We start from the raw sequence: 13399 nt of genomic DNA, 5'->3' as shown, positions 1-13399 counted from the left end.
TTTATGTGAAATTTATTGCCTGTCAGTTATACAATAAAACTGTTAAAAATAAAATTTAATAATGAGACACTGATATGTAATGTTTGCTAATTTATTCATTTGTTTGCTTGTCTTTCATTTAACAGAATTGTCTTAACTGTGCCAGAAGATAAAAGAGGAAAGACATAGACTTTCTCTAAGTCTAGTAGAGAAGCCAGGCAATGGTAGTTCTGCTTGATATTCTCATTGGATGTACCCATAGGAAGCTAAGAAAATGTCGAGATTAGTGTGTGTATGTTGCAGAAGGCTTTTCAGAGGGCCTTGATCCTGACCTGAGCTCTGAAGGTTGAGAAGGTGGATGGAACAGTGAAGATGGGTTGTTTATGGGGCAGTGTTCACAGCTTGCTGTCTTAACCAAGGAGAGAGAGCCTACAGAGAGAACAAGGCCCTGCGCCAAAAATCATAAAGCCACATGATAGCTCAGTTGTTATCAGTTGACAAATCTGCTTGGTAGCACTTGGGTCCATTTTAATAAAAGCATGACAGCTCTTTCTTTTAATTAAACAACAATACATCAATACCCCGCAACAATAGAAAAGAAAATCCAGGTGTATTTTTCATGGCTTATCTGGTTTATTTTATAGGAATATAAGGGCTTTTCTGAACTATAGAATAGTCCAGAAAAAAAGAAAAACCCAAAACAAAAACATTTAAGTTGTACTGTAGAGAATGAGAGAGAGAGGAAGGTAGGATTGGAAAGAGACCAGTTCTAGGAATTCAGGCAACGGATCATAAGACTGAACTAAGGCAATAGCAGAAGGAAAAGAAAATGGATCAATTTTAAAATTACTAAAGTGGGGAAAGGACATTTAGCAGTCCCTTTAGCCTAGTTCCAAGTTTTAGTTAAGGTGTCTTCACTTTTTTTTTTCCTTCACATTATTAAATGCATCTTCAATGATGAGCACTTAAGATTTTTACTGGAAACCCTCTTTTGTAGAAATGTTAGGTCTGTCTCCTCTCCCTGGTGTCTTGGGGAATAATTGGGAGGTCCTTGCTATTCACAGGGATAGAATACAGAAGCGAGTTGAAAACAATTCTTTGACCAATTGATCTTGAACATGTATTAAGGTTTATTGCTAGTAAGATAATCGGAGTGCGGAAATGAGAAATTCTGGTTGAGAAAACAAAGGTATACATCAGCAGCTTTTTTTTTTTTTTAAATAGCTAGTTAATAAATACAATTTTATTCATAGTCATGAGTTAGGGGCAGATGGTGCTAGGCAGGGAAAGATAAGGGAAAGGCCCCAGAGTCAGGCTCTTACCCATCTCAAGAAAAGGGACACAAGACAGTAAAAACAGAAAAAAAATAAACCTGGCTCCCTAGCTCCAACATGTTAGGAGTATCCCCCTTTAATGGCTACTGAGTAATCGCAGAAACTCACCAGACTACAAAGAAATGTCATTAAGGTGTTATTGATAGTCCCTGCTCAAACCAAGATGGCATAAGATGGCATCTCAAGGCCAAGGGCTACCTGACTAGGCTCAGAGAAATCCCAGATGTAGAGAAATGTTATGCAGGAGATACTAATCAGAGAGAAGGGAACCCCTTGTTTGGGCTCATGATATTTATAAGAACATCTTGTTTGTTATTGTGATAGTTACAAATTCACCATGTTGTTTCTAAATATAGACATGATATTTACAAATCCACCCTGATATTGATGAGAAATCTACCAAGTTCCCTGGTCAGTTTCCTATAAAAGACCATAAAAGGCCTCAGGGGGCAACCCTCTCAGGACCCCTTTCACCTTTAAGAGCTTTCTCTGTACCTCTGCTTAATAAACTTCTACTTCTTTGCTCACTTTGTTGTCCATGAGATTCAGTCTTCGACTCTGTGAGACAAGAACCAAGCTCTCCCTTATCAATATTAGTTTTTATAGAGGAAATGTAGGGCAGAGGGACTCAGAGAGGCTAGGTGCCTATCCTTCCTTCTAAAAGAAGCACAGCCATTCCTGCAAAAGCAAATGAGAAGGATGCCTCTGGGGTTGTTACCTGGAACAAGGTTTCATCTCCTTCTAAGTAGTTCCTAGAGATTCCAGTTTGTAGGGAAAGTGGGAAACCCCTCGAACAGAGGGCCGAGATGGAGAACAGAAGCAACAGCCTCTAATTTTGAACGGGTGGCTGCCAAACCATTCCCCCAATTGCAGATTCAGGTGCAGAAACCCGATTTGCCTGTTCCTTACTGGAGGTCAATTTTCTTTCTCCTTTGACACCCCAGAGAGGGTTTTCAGGGTCAGGTGCGGAGGCGAGTGGAGTTTGGAATAGGTGGAGGGTTGCAAGATGGACACGTGGGTCCAGAACTTGAGTGATAAAGGTTGCAAACAGATTTATAGTGTATATCTATGAAAATTAGAAAAGAGAGGACGTCCTTCGGGATTTAAGCTGTCACGGAGGGCTTACGGTGCGTCTGGGTTGCTCCGCGCTGCATGCCTGGTGCCCAGGTGTGCGTAGGGGCTGTGGAGGAATTGCCCCGAGAGGTGCCACTTTGGCTTGTGGATCTTTTTTTTTTTTTCATATGTGTGTGTGTGGATTATTTGGCTTGTGGATCATTTCTTTTCTTTCTTTTTCTTTTTCTTTTTTCTTTTCTTTCTTTCTTTTTTTTTTTTTTTGTTTTGTTTTTTGTGGATTATTTCTGAGCTGAAAACCATCAAGGTATAAAAGACTCAGGGAGAAACTGGCCTCCTCCAACTGCTTAAAAGAATTTAAACATGGGACGCCTGGGTGGCTCAGCGGAGGAGCACCTGCCCTCGGCCCAGGGCGTGATCCTGGGGTCCCAGGATCGAGTCCCACGTCGGGCTCCCTGCATGGAGCCTGCTTCTCCCTCTGCCTGTGTCTCTGCCTCTCTCTGTGTCTCTTAATAAAAATAAAAAAAATAAAAAATTTCAACAGAGGACCTGCTCCAGAAGAGATCTCTCACCATAGGTAACTGCAGTACCGTGGGACGCAGGTGAGACAGGTAGGAGTTTAGCAAAGTCTGACGATCGCTCTCGCCATCCCCTTGCTCCTGTGCGGCCCAGCACACATTTACTCCTTGTCGTCTTCTGTGAATTACTCTCCTTCCCTTTGAAGAGCCCAACTCCCTTCTCCTTAGCTCAGGATGACACCCAGAGCTCCTCGCCCCTTCTGTCTCCGCACTGGCGTCCCCCCAGGCACAACATGCAACTCGGGGTCGTTCTGCGGATGTGTTTAAGGCCAATGTAATTCTGCGAGCAGCTGGAAGCAGCTTTGTAGGGTGGAGGAAGGGAAGAGCAACGCTGCCCCGTCTCCAAGGCGTGGCTGGCACAGAGCAGACGCTCCACAGTTTGACTGGATTTCGCAGGAACCGGAGCTCGGGGTCCCTCCCTCGCTGAGCGACCTCAGGTGCCCCGCTCCTCCTCGGGAGGCCCGGCCCCTTTAAGAAAGGTAGGCAAAGGCGGAGAGGCTGCTGGGAAGGGGGGCGGGACCCGCGCTCCGCGCTCCGCACTGGGAGCCCAGCGTCCGCCTCCCCGCGGGGCCGCCGCGCGCCCGGTGCGGCTCTAAAGCATGCCGGGAAAGACGCTCAAAGGCGAGGGCTTAGCTTCCCCGCGCGCTCATAGCCCAGCCTGGGAAGGACAAAAGGACTGCGCCTGCGCCTTTAAGGCGGACTCCCGTTCTCGGAGGGAAATAACGTGGTCACGGACGCGTTTGGAGCTTCCCCCTTTTAACCCGTCCTCTCTCCTCAACAAGGAACGCAGGTACCGACCGAGTGTGCCGCGCCCAGTCCCGGGTTCCCAGAGGATGCTTCACGGGGGCGGGGAGGCGCCGCGCTAGCTCGCGGGGTGTCCCGAACCACAATCCTATTTGCTGTGTTTTAAAAAAACATTTCAATTAATTATTTATTTTTACTTATTCATGAGAGAGAGAGAGAGAGAGAGAGAGGGAGAGAGAGGGAGAAGCAGGCTCCATGCGGGGAGCCCGACGTGGGCCTCGATCCCGCGACCCGGGATCCCGCCCTGGGCCACCCGGGCGTCCCTGCTGTGGTTTTGGTTTTGGTTTTACGGATTTTATTTATGCCTGCGTCTCTCATGAATACATACATAAAATCTTTAGAAAAAAAATAAGGGTTTTATTTGAGAGCGAGCACTGTGTGGGGAGGGGCAGAGATGGAGGGAGCAGCCGAGTCCCCACTGCATAGGGAACCCCTATGGGACTTGATCCCGGGACCCCGGGACCCCGGGGTCATAACCTGAGCCAGACGCAAACGCTCAACAGCCTGAGCCGCCCAGGCACCCGCTCCGCTGTGTTTTTAAGCTTAGGCCTCGGCCCTGAAGGGCAGACCCAGCACTTCCTAACGGGATCAGTCCAGTGAGAGAAGCGAGGCTGTCGGAGACCCTGGGGTCCCGGGGCGTCGTGGGGGGTGACACCCACTGAGAATCTAGCCCGAGCTCACACACAGGTGGCCTGACGGGCATTTCGCCTGCCTTGTGTTCTGATATATTTACATATATGAATTAAATGTATTAATATACTAAATATATAATACATAATCTTTGTCACATTTAATTTAAATGTATATTAAATATTAAGTATATATTAACATGTAATTTAACCATATATACTATATTAATACATCAAATATATATTAATTTAAATTAAATATATTGTATAATATACTATAACACATATAATGTATTATGTATATATTATATAATCATATAATTTAATTATATGATTATATAATAATAAATATATGATAATATATATTGACACAATATATAATTATAATACATATTTAAAGATTTTATCTATTTATTCATGAGAGACACACAGAGACGCAGGCAGAGGGAAAAGCAGGCTCCACGCAGGGAGCCCGACGTGGGACTTGATCCGGAGTCTCCAGGATCACGCCCTGGACTGAAGGCGTCGCTAAACCGCTGAGCCACCCGGGCTGCCCTGTGTGTTCTGATATTTTAATTGACCGCTTGCATCTACCATGTGGTTTGTAGATGCAAATATCTGGATTATCTTGAGAGCTTGCAAGATGTGGCAGCCGTGTGCTTAACCGGGAAGCAGTTTGCTGGCCCCTTTGGTCTGCTCAGAAGCAGGCTCAGGTCGCCAGAGCCGCTCTGTTACAACCAGCGGCATCAGTTGTGGGTCAGCCCTCTGGCCCCTGCGAGGCATTTGAGTTTGGGGCCTCTAAATATTTGGGTGGATGGATGTAGGGATATTTAGAACATTTATGCGGAATTGGTCAGAGGTCCCAGATAACTGGGCATATAGTTCAAACTGCTGTTTCTTATTCTTTTTGTTTTTTTTTTTTATCTTTTTTAAAGATTTTATTTATTTATTCATTAGAGACACACAGAGAGAGGCAGAGACACAGGCAGAGGGAGAAGCAGGCTCCATTCAGGGAGCCCAACGCAGAGCAGAACTCAATCTCGGGTCTCCAGGATCACGCCCTGGGCTGAAGGCAGATGCTCAAGCACTGAGCCACCCGGGCTGCCCTATTCTTACTCTCATCAAGGTGTTTTTCCTATTGGAACAAGCCTTTTTGGCCCAGGCTTGGTTAACATGAATCAGGAGATATTTACGGGAAGATGTTTGTGAATTGATATTCTGTAATGACAATTAAATCTGTAAAAATTTCTTTAAAGAAAAAAATTTGAAGCTTGATTACCTTGATGTTTTATGCTACAACAACCGTTATTGAAATAGAGGGTACTGAGGATAATTTGTATTATCTTTGTCCACAATTATGGTTTGGTAACCTCCACAACTCTTGGCAAGACTTCATATAGGCAAGAAGCGTGTTTGCCCTGGTAATAGCTCTACCTCACCTCTAGTCTAAGGTTCCTGAAGTCGGAGACTTCTTTTATTCACAGTGCCTGCTTAAAAGTAAGTGGTTTATTAAATGTATCTTGTGTGTATGTGAGAAAGGATTTTAAAGGTAAACCTTATTTTATGTAACAGGCATATTTCCGAGGATTTCTCTCAAAATCAAACGCTTGTATATTTGTTCTAAAGTATTAAAAGGCTTTTGTTGTGAAAAAGGCTTGTGTATGTGTGTGTGTTTTTTTTTTTTTTTTTTTAAAGATTTTATTTATTTGAGAGAGGGGGAGAGCGAGCGAGCACGCATGAGTAGGGGGAGAGGGAGAAGCACATTTTCCACTGAGTGGGGAGCCTGATGCCGGGGCTCCATCCCAGGACCCTGAGACCATGACCTGAGCTGAAGGCAGCCACTTAACTGACTGAGCCACCCAGGCACCCCAAAAGGCTTCCTTTAAAACGGTTGGATTTTCCTGAGTTGATGTACCAACACTTCCATCTGAAATGGACTTGCACTTGTGAATCCTCTGCTACAGATTTTTACACTGCACTATTTTCTTACTACACAATGGGATGTGGAAGTGTCCATCAGCCTTGGGATTTTCAGTATTCTTTCTGTTTTTAGAGACCCACCAATTCCAGTTGAGATCACCGTGGCAGCCAGACCTTTCCTTCCTCACAAGAAGCAGCAGCTCTTATCAACAGCAACAGTGACAGAACCTGTGGTTTGGAAAAGGACTCATGGCTTTGAACCTAGGCCGGAGAACATTTGCACCATTTGCCACGAATCACTGTAGTGTCTTTCTGAAAGCAGTGAGGAGTAGTGGTCTTTCCTTGTTTCCCTGGGGCCACTGCCCTTGGAGACGAACTGGAAGCTTTTTGGACCCTGAGATGAAAGCTTTCCTGGAGGAGAACACTGAAGTCACCAGCAGTGGCAGCCTCACCCCTGAAATCCAGTTGCGGCTTTTGACACCCAGATGCAAGTTCTGGTGGCAGAGAGCTGACCTGTGGCCCTATAGCGAACCATACTGGGCAATCTACTGGCCTGGAGGCCAAGCCCTGTCTAGGTACTCTCCTGACTGAAATGGGAAGCCTTAAGGCCCTTCCAGATCCTTTCTGTTTTCTGCAGATTCTTTTTTCAGCCCCTTCCAACTCTATATTCTCCTTTCTCCTCACACAAAAATAACCAAACAGTAAAACCTCAAAGTCTTGTCACATACGGAGCAGTTTAAGCATACTCCAGATTTATCAAGCTATTTCCTCAAATACAGTTCTTTAAGAGAAACCCTAGGATTAACTGTCAAGACCCTAGATAGCTGTAAGTAATCTAAATTCACAGTATTGTCTGGTTCATGGTTCATAAGGTATGGCCAGTGCAGTTTCAAGATGGACCCCAAAGCCCCAACCCTTTAGTTCTCCTAGTTTAATCTCATAAATGTTGCTCCTTGAGTTTTATACTCCCACCCTTGAGCCTCTTCTCAATCCCAAAGAACAAGAGATGCGAGTGGGCCCCGCAAGGATTCCCTCTTTAGTGGCTTACTGACATCTCAGGTGAACTCTGGACTTGAATCTGCATTTAAAAAAAAATTTTTTTTTTTTTCTAAATTAAGCTTTATGCCCATCTTGGGGCTTGAACTCCAACCCCAAGATCAAGAGTTGCATGCTCTGCCTACTGAGCCAGCCAGGTGTCCCTGAATCTGCATGAGGTCTCTTCCACCTCCTCAGCCCCCATCCTGCAGAAGTGTGCTTTAGGACATTCTCTCACACATTCGCACTATGCTTTTTATTAAAACACAGCTGCTGAGACAAAGGCAAGAGTTTTCAGCATTTCAATCTGGTTTTTTGCTCTTATATTGGTAAATGATTAAACGTGCTTATACCTTGAGGTTATAGAGCTTTGAAAAGGATAAGGAGTTGCAGCAAGGGTATGGCCTAACAAAATTAATGTTGTATGTAGTTTTAAATGCAAAATAAATAAATGCATATTATAGTTTTTCGGGGAACCCTGGAGATGGGAGCTTTGTAGGTAATTTCTTTCTTTTTTTTTTAAATTTTTATTTATTTATGATAGTCACACAGAGAGAGAGAGAGAGAGAGGCAGAGACACAGGCAGAGGAAGAAGCAGGCTCCATGCACCGGGAGCCCGATGTGGGACTCGATCCCGGGTCTCCAGGATCGCGCCCTGGGCCAAAGGCAGGCGCTAAACCGCTGCGCCACCCAGGGATCCCTTGTAGGTATTTTCAAACAATTCTGATTTTCTGGTTGTTGTTGCCAAAGTTTCAAGCTTTATTACTTACATCATACCTCAAAAATACTGACATTTTCAGTGACGTCTATTAAAGTGATTGTTTATCAACTTTAAATATAAATACAATCAAACTCCTTAACAGACTGAATCAGAGGTCACAAGTTGGTGCACTCACAGATGTGTTTTGTTTGGCTTTTACTTGTAAACTTAAAACAAAAAAATCAGTTTCTAGCATTTAAAACTTGGGAAGTTTTAAATGTAAAAATCTCTGATTTGAGGAACAGGAGTATCTGATAACATAGAATTTCTACATGGCAGTAGTGAGGTGAAGATGGGTAGCAGCTTTCCCTTTAGACAGGCCATATACACCCCTACTTTGCCATAATCCCAGATATTCTTTATTTTCCAGTGGTTTTGCTCAAGTGTCAGTTGACACTTTATTTCAGGGTTTTTCATCCATCTGCATTGTTTGATAACTATTTTGCCCTTGTCCAAATTCTTTGGTTGAACTGGACTTTGTGCCTTACCAGAGGTTATTGTAACACAAAATAAGCAGTAGGAAAAACACTCATGATGAATAATCAAGAGGACAGTGAATTTTGGATCTAGCTTACTGAGTCCACATTATAGCAGCATTCTGTTAGTCTGTATTCTTGGGGCTTGACAGTTTGTGGATCATAGGAAGTGCTCAATATTTTAAAAAGACATTTTTGAAAAAAAGATTTTTGGGGGGAGGGTGCTGGCTTAGTCATTAGAGCTTGCAGACTTTTGATCTTAGGGTCAGGAGTTCAACCTCCATGTTGGGTATAGAGCTTAAAAAAGACTTTTATTTAAACCTCTTACTGACCTTCTCCCATCTCAGTGTTTTTTGCTTTCTTTCCAAATTAGGTACCTTTTGGATAATCCTGATGTTGTTAGAGGAAAGTCTGTGTTAGATCTTGGGAGTGGATGTGGAGCTACAGCTATTGCTGCTAAGATGAGTGGGGCATCAAGGATCTTGGCCAATGACATAGACCCTAGTAAGGATTTCATATTTAAAAATATATTTTTTAAAGGTTTTATTTATTTACCTCAGATAGAGAGCAAGGGGGCATGAGCGATGGGACTAAGAGGAAGAGGGAGAAGCAGGCTCCCTGCTGAGCAAGGAGCCCAACCTGGGGCTCAACTTGGGGCTCAATCCCAGGACCCCAGGATCATGGCAGACACTTAATCAACTGAATCACCTGGGTGTCCCACTACTTAAAAATATTTAAAGCTTATCTTTATTCTCTTTTGGGATAATTATCTATAGATGCCTCAACGTGATAGCTTGTTTCCATGTGTATTTTGTAATCTGATATTGTGAACTTATTACTGTGAGGCTCCTATGAGGCCTGAATTGAAGTGCATATTTCTTAAGAGGATTTGTATTGATGTGTGTACCAACCTGGGAGTGCTTACTGTTAATTTCTGGGCTAGAGATTTCTTGAAATATGTAGGTTGTGTGTATTTGACCCAAAACCCAAGTAAGGATGGGCCTTGTGTTTTGAGGGAGATTTTATTCCATTAAACCCCAAGTTGAGACAGGTCAGTTTTAATCTTATCTGATTTTCTTTTACTTTACAGTTTTACTGAGGATCTAGCTCTTGATTATCCTTATTTTATTTTTTTTTTCAAAGGGGTTGGGGAAGAGGAGAGACAGAATCTTGAGCAGGCTCCACGCCCAGTGCATGAGCTTGACACAGGGCTTGATCTCACAACTCTGAGATCATGATCTGCGCCGATATCAAGAGTCTGATGGTTGATGCTTAATAGACTGAGCCACCCAGGGGTCTCAGTTCTAACTTGCCACATTGCTCAAGCTCAAGGCTTGATTCCCTGTCTCCTGGACAGCTATAACAAACCAAACCTCTTGGTTATTAGATCAGCAAATGTTCCTGAAAGCCTCCACGTTTCTAGGTGTTTTGTATTGTTTGTTTTGTTTTCAGGATGTCCACTCATGCATTTGAAAATTGTAGTAAATAGTTTGTATTGGTAGAAACTTCTTTACCTAAAAAACCACTTTCAACAAAAGGGAAAAAAATATTATTAGGAGATTTTCTAAATTACTTAATAGGGGATTAAAACTGCCTAGCATATACCAATTCATTATATGCTTTTTAAAGTTGCAGGAATGGCTATCAGACTGAATTGTGAATTGAACCAACTGAATCCTTTTCCCATTTTAACCAAAAACATTTTGGATTTGGAACAAGATAAGTGGGACCTTGTTGTGCTTGGAGATATGTTTTATGATGAGGACCTTGCAGACAGTCTTCATCAATGGCTGAAGAATTGCTTTTGGACCCACAGAACTCGAGTACTGATTGGTGACCCTGGACGACCCCAATTCAGTGGACATAGCATTCAACATCAGCTACACAAACTGATAGAATATTCACTTCCAGAGCCCACTAGGAGGGAAAACAATGGATTGACAACAAGCACAGTATGGGATTTTCAGCCTTGAGTTATCCAAGTGCTTCCAAGTATGAATATATTATGTTTGGGTTTAACCCTAAAAGACTCTCCAGTTTAAAGCATGTAGTTCTTGTAAAATGGCAAATCTTGTTTCTAAAATATGAAGTCTTAAAGTTTTGTCAGCCTTTGTCATGTAATTTTGTTCTGCATTACATCAAATATACAAATCTCTGTCTGCAGTTTTCTAGTTTTACTGCTGTAGGAATAGATCCTAGAGGACAATACCGAAATGGTAGCAACATGTGATTCAAGTAGTGGAGAGGAATGAGAAAGTGTAGCGAAGTCTGTTTCAGTAGTTGAGGACAACTGTAGGTTGTATCTTTGAATTGGATACAATAAAAAATATAGAAGAATACTGTATGTCAAAAAAGTTACCTGTAAAGATCAAAGAGGCATCAAATTGCCTCATACAGTATTTAGTACATAATAGGACCTCAACTGGCAGTCCTGGATAAAAATAAAGATTTTAGAATATCCTATATACTGTTACCTTATGATTCATGCCTCTTTATGGCTCACCAAGGTTAGCTAGAAATTGGTTATGCTATCTCGACATGTACCAACTTGTCAGGATCTTCTATATCAATAAAAACTCTAGGACATAAATGAGAATGTGAAGAATAGGTATAGGACCCTGCTATTTGTATAGGAAAGATACACAATATAGCTACATATGAATATACATATAAAATACATGAGTTGCTTGCAACATACATAGAATGTCCCTGAAAAGATAAATAAGTAACTGAACAGTGGTTGCCTTTTGGGAGGGTACAGAGTAGCTGGTAGACTGGGGTGAGAGAGAGACTTAGGTTATACCTTTGGGTCTTACTTATGATTTTGTACTAATTATGTACTGTAAATTTTCTAATCTCTAATTTAAAACTGAATACGAGCATTATATGTGTTGGGAGAAAAATATAAAATGCAGCCTTGCTAATGTCCTCTCATGTTCTTACACACTGCATAGGAATGGTTTACAACATGTGCATCATATATAAACTTTCTAATAATGCATGCACACCACTGGGATTTGGGTACCAGGGAGATGTGATCACAGTTACAGATATAGCAGAAATGTGGAGAAAACAGTGAAGAGCAAGTTGTTGCTTAGATAGGAAAAGAGGATAATTGGATGGGAGTTTTAGAGCTGAGGCTGCAGAGGATCTTGTGATTCTTGAACTTGGAAGCCAGAGTTTATTCCAGTCCAGGGAAACAACTCTTGTGCATCTAATTCCCATTGGTCTACTGGGTCTTAAACGTTATCAGCTCTGAATTTTGATTCAGCTTTGGGTTAAAATTAATAGAAATTACAGGCTACACTGGTGATATTTGAGAGGAAAGGGTTTTGTTGACCACGTCCTTTGAAAATTCAGAGTACTCTGTTGGTTATTGCCCTTCTCAGCAAGATAAAGAGAAAATTATATTCTGGAGCACTGTGGAAATCAACTTGATGGAACAAAGAGAAGATTTAAGTTTAAATATCTATTTCTGTTAACTTAATGACTTTTCAGGAGGGCACAAGAAGGTCTTTGAGATAATCCAAGTGTTACTTATTTTAAAATCTCCCATGGATATAATGGTGAGCCTTGAATGACTTCATAGTTTAACAACCAGGTTTGTATTAAGACCATTCATGTTTAAAGTGGTTATTGATATAGCTGGATTAATTTCTACCATATTTATAACTGCTTCCTATTTGTTGCCCTAGTTCCTTGTTTGTTTTTTGGTGTTTCACTCTTTTCTTTTCTTCTCTGTTATTTATTTGTTTGTTTGTTTGTTTATTTACTCATGAGAAACACAGGGAGAGAGGCAGAGACCCAGGCAGAGGGAGAAGCAGGCTCCCTTTGGGAGCCTGATGCAGGACCGATCCCAGGACCCTGGGCTTATGCTCTGAGCCAAAGGCAGATGCTCAACCAAGGAGCCACCCAGGCGTCCCTATTTTATTTATTTATTTATTTATTTATTTATTTATTTATTTATTTATTTATGAAAAAGACAGAGAGAGAGAGAGAGGCAGAGACATAGGCAGAGGGAGAAGCAGGCTCCATGCAGGGAGCCCAATGTGGGACTCCATCCCTGGTCTCCAGGATCAGGCCCTGGGCCAAAGGTGGCGCTAAACCACTGAGCCACTAGGGCTGCCCCATGTATTTTTCTTTTTAAATTTTATTTATTTATTCATGAGAGAGACAGGCAGAGACACAGGCAGAGGGAAAAGCAGGTTCCATGAAAGGAACCTGATGTGGGATTCGATGTGGGACTCAATCCTGGGTCTCCAGGATCATGCCCTGGGCTAAAGGCGGCGCCAAACTGCTGAGCCACCTGGACTGTCCAATGATATTTTGTATTTACTCATTCTTACATGTTCCTGAATGCAGTATTTAAGGAAGAAATTTCATAGATGAATAGCAACTATTTGGGAAAAGTAGCCATAGAAATCAAATAAGTATCTGGGCAAAGGCCTCTCAGAACGGTTAAGGTGGATGATGTGGGTTTATGACATTAAACTATTATATTTTATTTTATTATTATTTTTTAATTGAAATAATAAATTCTGTGAGGATTTACGGGCCTGATGTTCAGCTTTGCTTTTGGCCAATGAACATTTAAATGCTTATGGAAGGTAGGGGCCAGAAAATAGCAAGGAAGATAATTATGCTTTTAGAGAGAATTTGCCTAATGGTTATTCATAACGGTAAATTTCTCTTACAACAGCTCAAATATGTAGGTAGGAGAAGGAAATCTTCAGGGAAAACCGGTAATTTAAAAGTTCGTTATTTAAGGAACAAACACAATAGTCCCTGCCCACCCCCCCCCCCCAATACTTTA

The 13399-nt window shown here is 42.1% G+C and overlaps 1 protein-coding gene and 1 long non-coding RNA gene across 9 annotated transcripts in view; one reads left to right on the top strand and one right to left on the bottom strand.

The window, feature by feature from the left end:
* LOC144297023 (uncharacterized) overlaps positions 1-3813 on the bottom strand; it is a 35933-nt gene extending 32120 nt beyond the window's left edge. Inside the window, exon 1 of the long non-coding RNA XR_013364059.1 lies at positions 2032-3813. This is a non-coding gene — a long non-coding RNA (uncharacterized LOC144297023). The remainder of the gene's footprint in view (positions 1-2031) is intronic.
* On the top strand, positions 3484-10749 carry ETFBKMT (electron transfer flavoprotein subunit beta lysine methyltransferase). Of its 8 annotated transcripts, none has more exons than XM_077870550.1 (6): positions 3489-3752; positions 4818-4952; positions 5353-5892; positions 6449-6890; positions 8960-9090; positions 10216-10749. In XM_077870550.1, the coding sequence occupies exons 4-6, from the start codon at positions 6565-6567 to the stop codon at positions 10557-10559; spliced, it is 801 nt and encodes a 266-aa protein (XP_077726676.1). In that variant the 5' UTR covers positions 3489-3752; positions 4818-4952; positions 5353-5892; positions 6449-6564; the 3' UTR covers positions 10560-10749. The 8 variants fall into 8 exon arrangements, with proteins under 8 accessions (XP_077726681.1, XP_077726676.1, XP_077726675.1 ...); XM_077870549.1 differs by having other exon boundaries at positions 4818-4995; XM_077870552.1 differs by lacking the exon at positions 4818-4952.
* Positions 10750-13399: the final 2650 nt, after the last annotated feature.

The sequence above is a fragment of the Canis aureus genome, chromosome 25, assembly GCF_053574225.1.
Source record: "Canis aureus isolate CA01 chromosome 25, VMU_Caureus_v.1.0, whole genome shotgun sequence".
In the NCBI taxonomy this organism is placed as follows: Eukaryota; Metazoa; Chordata; class Mammalia; order Carnivora; family Canidae; genus Canis; species Canis aureus.
Note: the sequence above shows the minus strand (reverse complement) of the source record. Positions and strands in the feature narration are given on the sequence as shown.

What these genes read in the sequence shown, in the direction of transcription:
- ETFBKMT (XM_077870554.1), top strand. Translation starts at nt 6,565, where the DNA reads ATGGCTTTGAACCTAGGCCGGAGAACATTTGCACCATTTGCCACGAAT. An exon ending in GGAGGCCAAGCCCTGTCTAG is followed by an intron (nt 6,891 to 8,959) that starts GTACTCTCCTGA and finishes TTTCCAAATTAG; the next exon opens with GTACCTTTTGGATAATCCTG. An exon ending in GGCCAATGACATAGACCCTA is followed by an intron (nt 9,091 to 10,215) that starts GTAAGGATTTCA and finishes TGCTTTTTAAAG; the next exon opens with TTGCAGGAATGGCTATCAGA.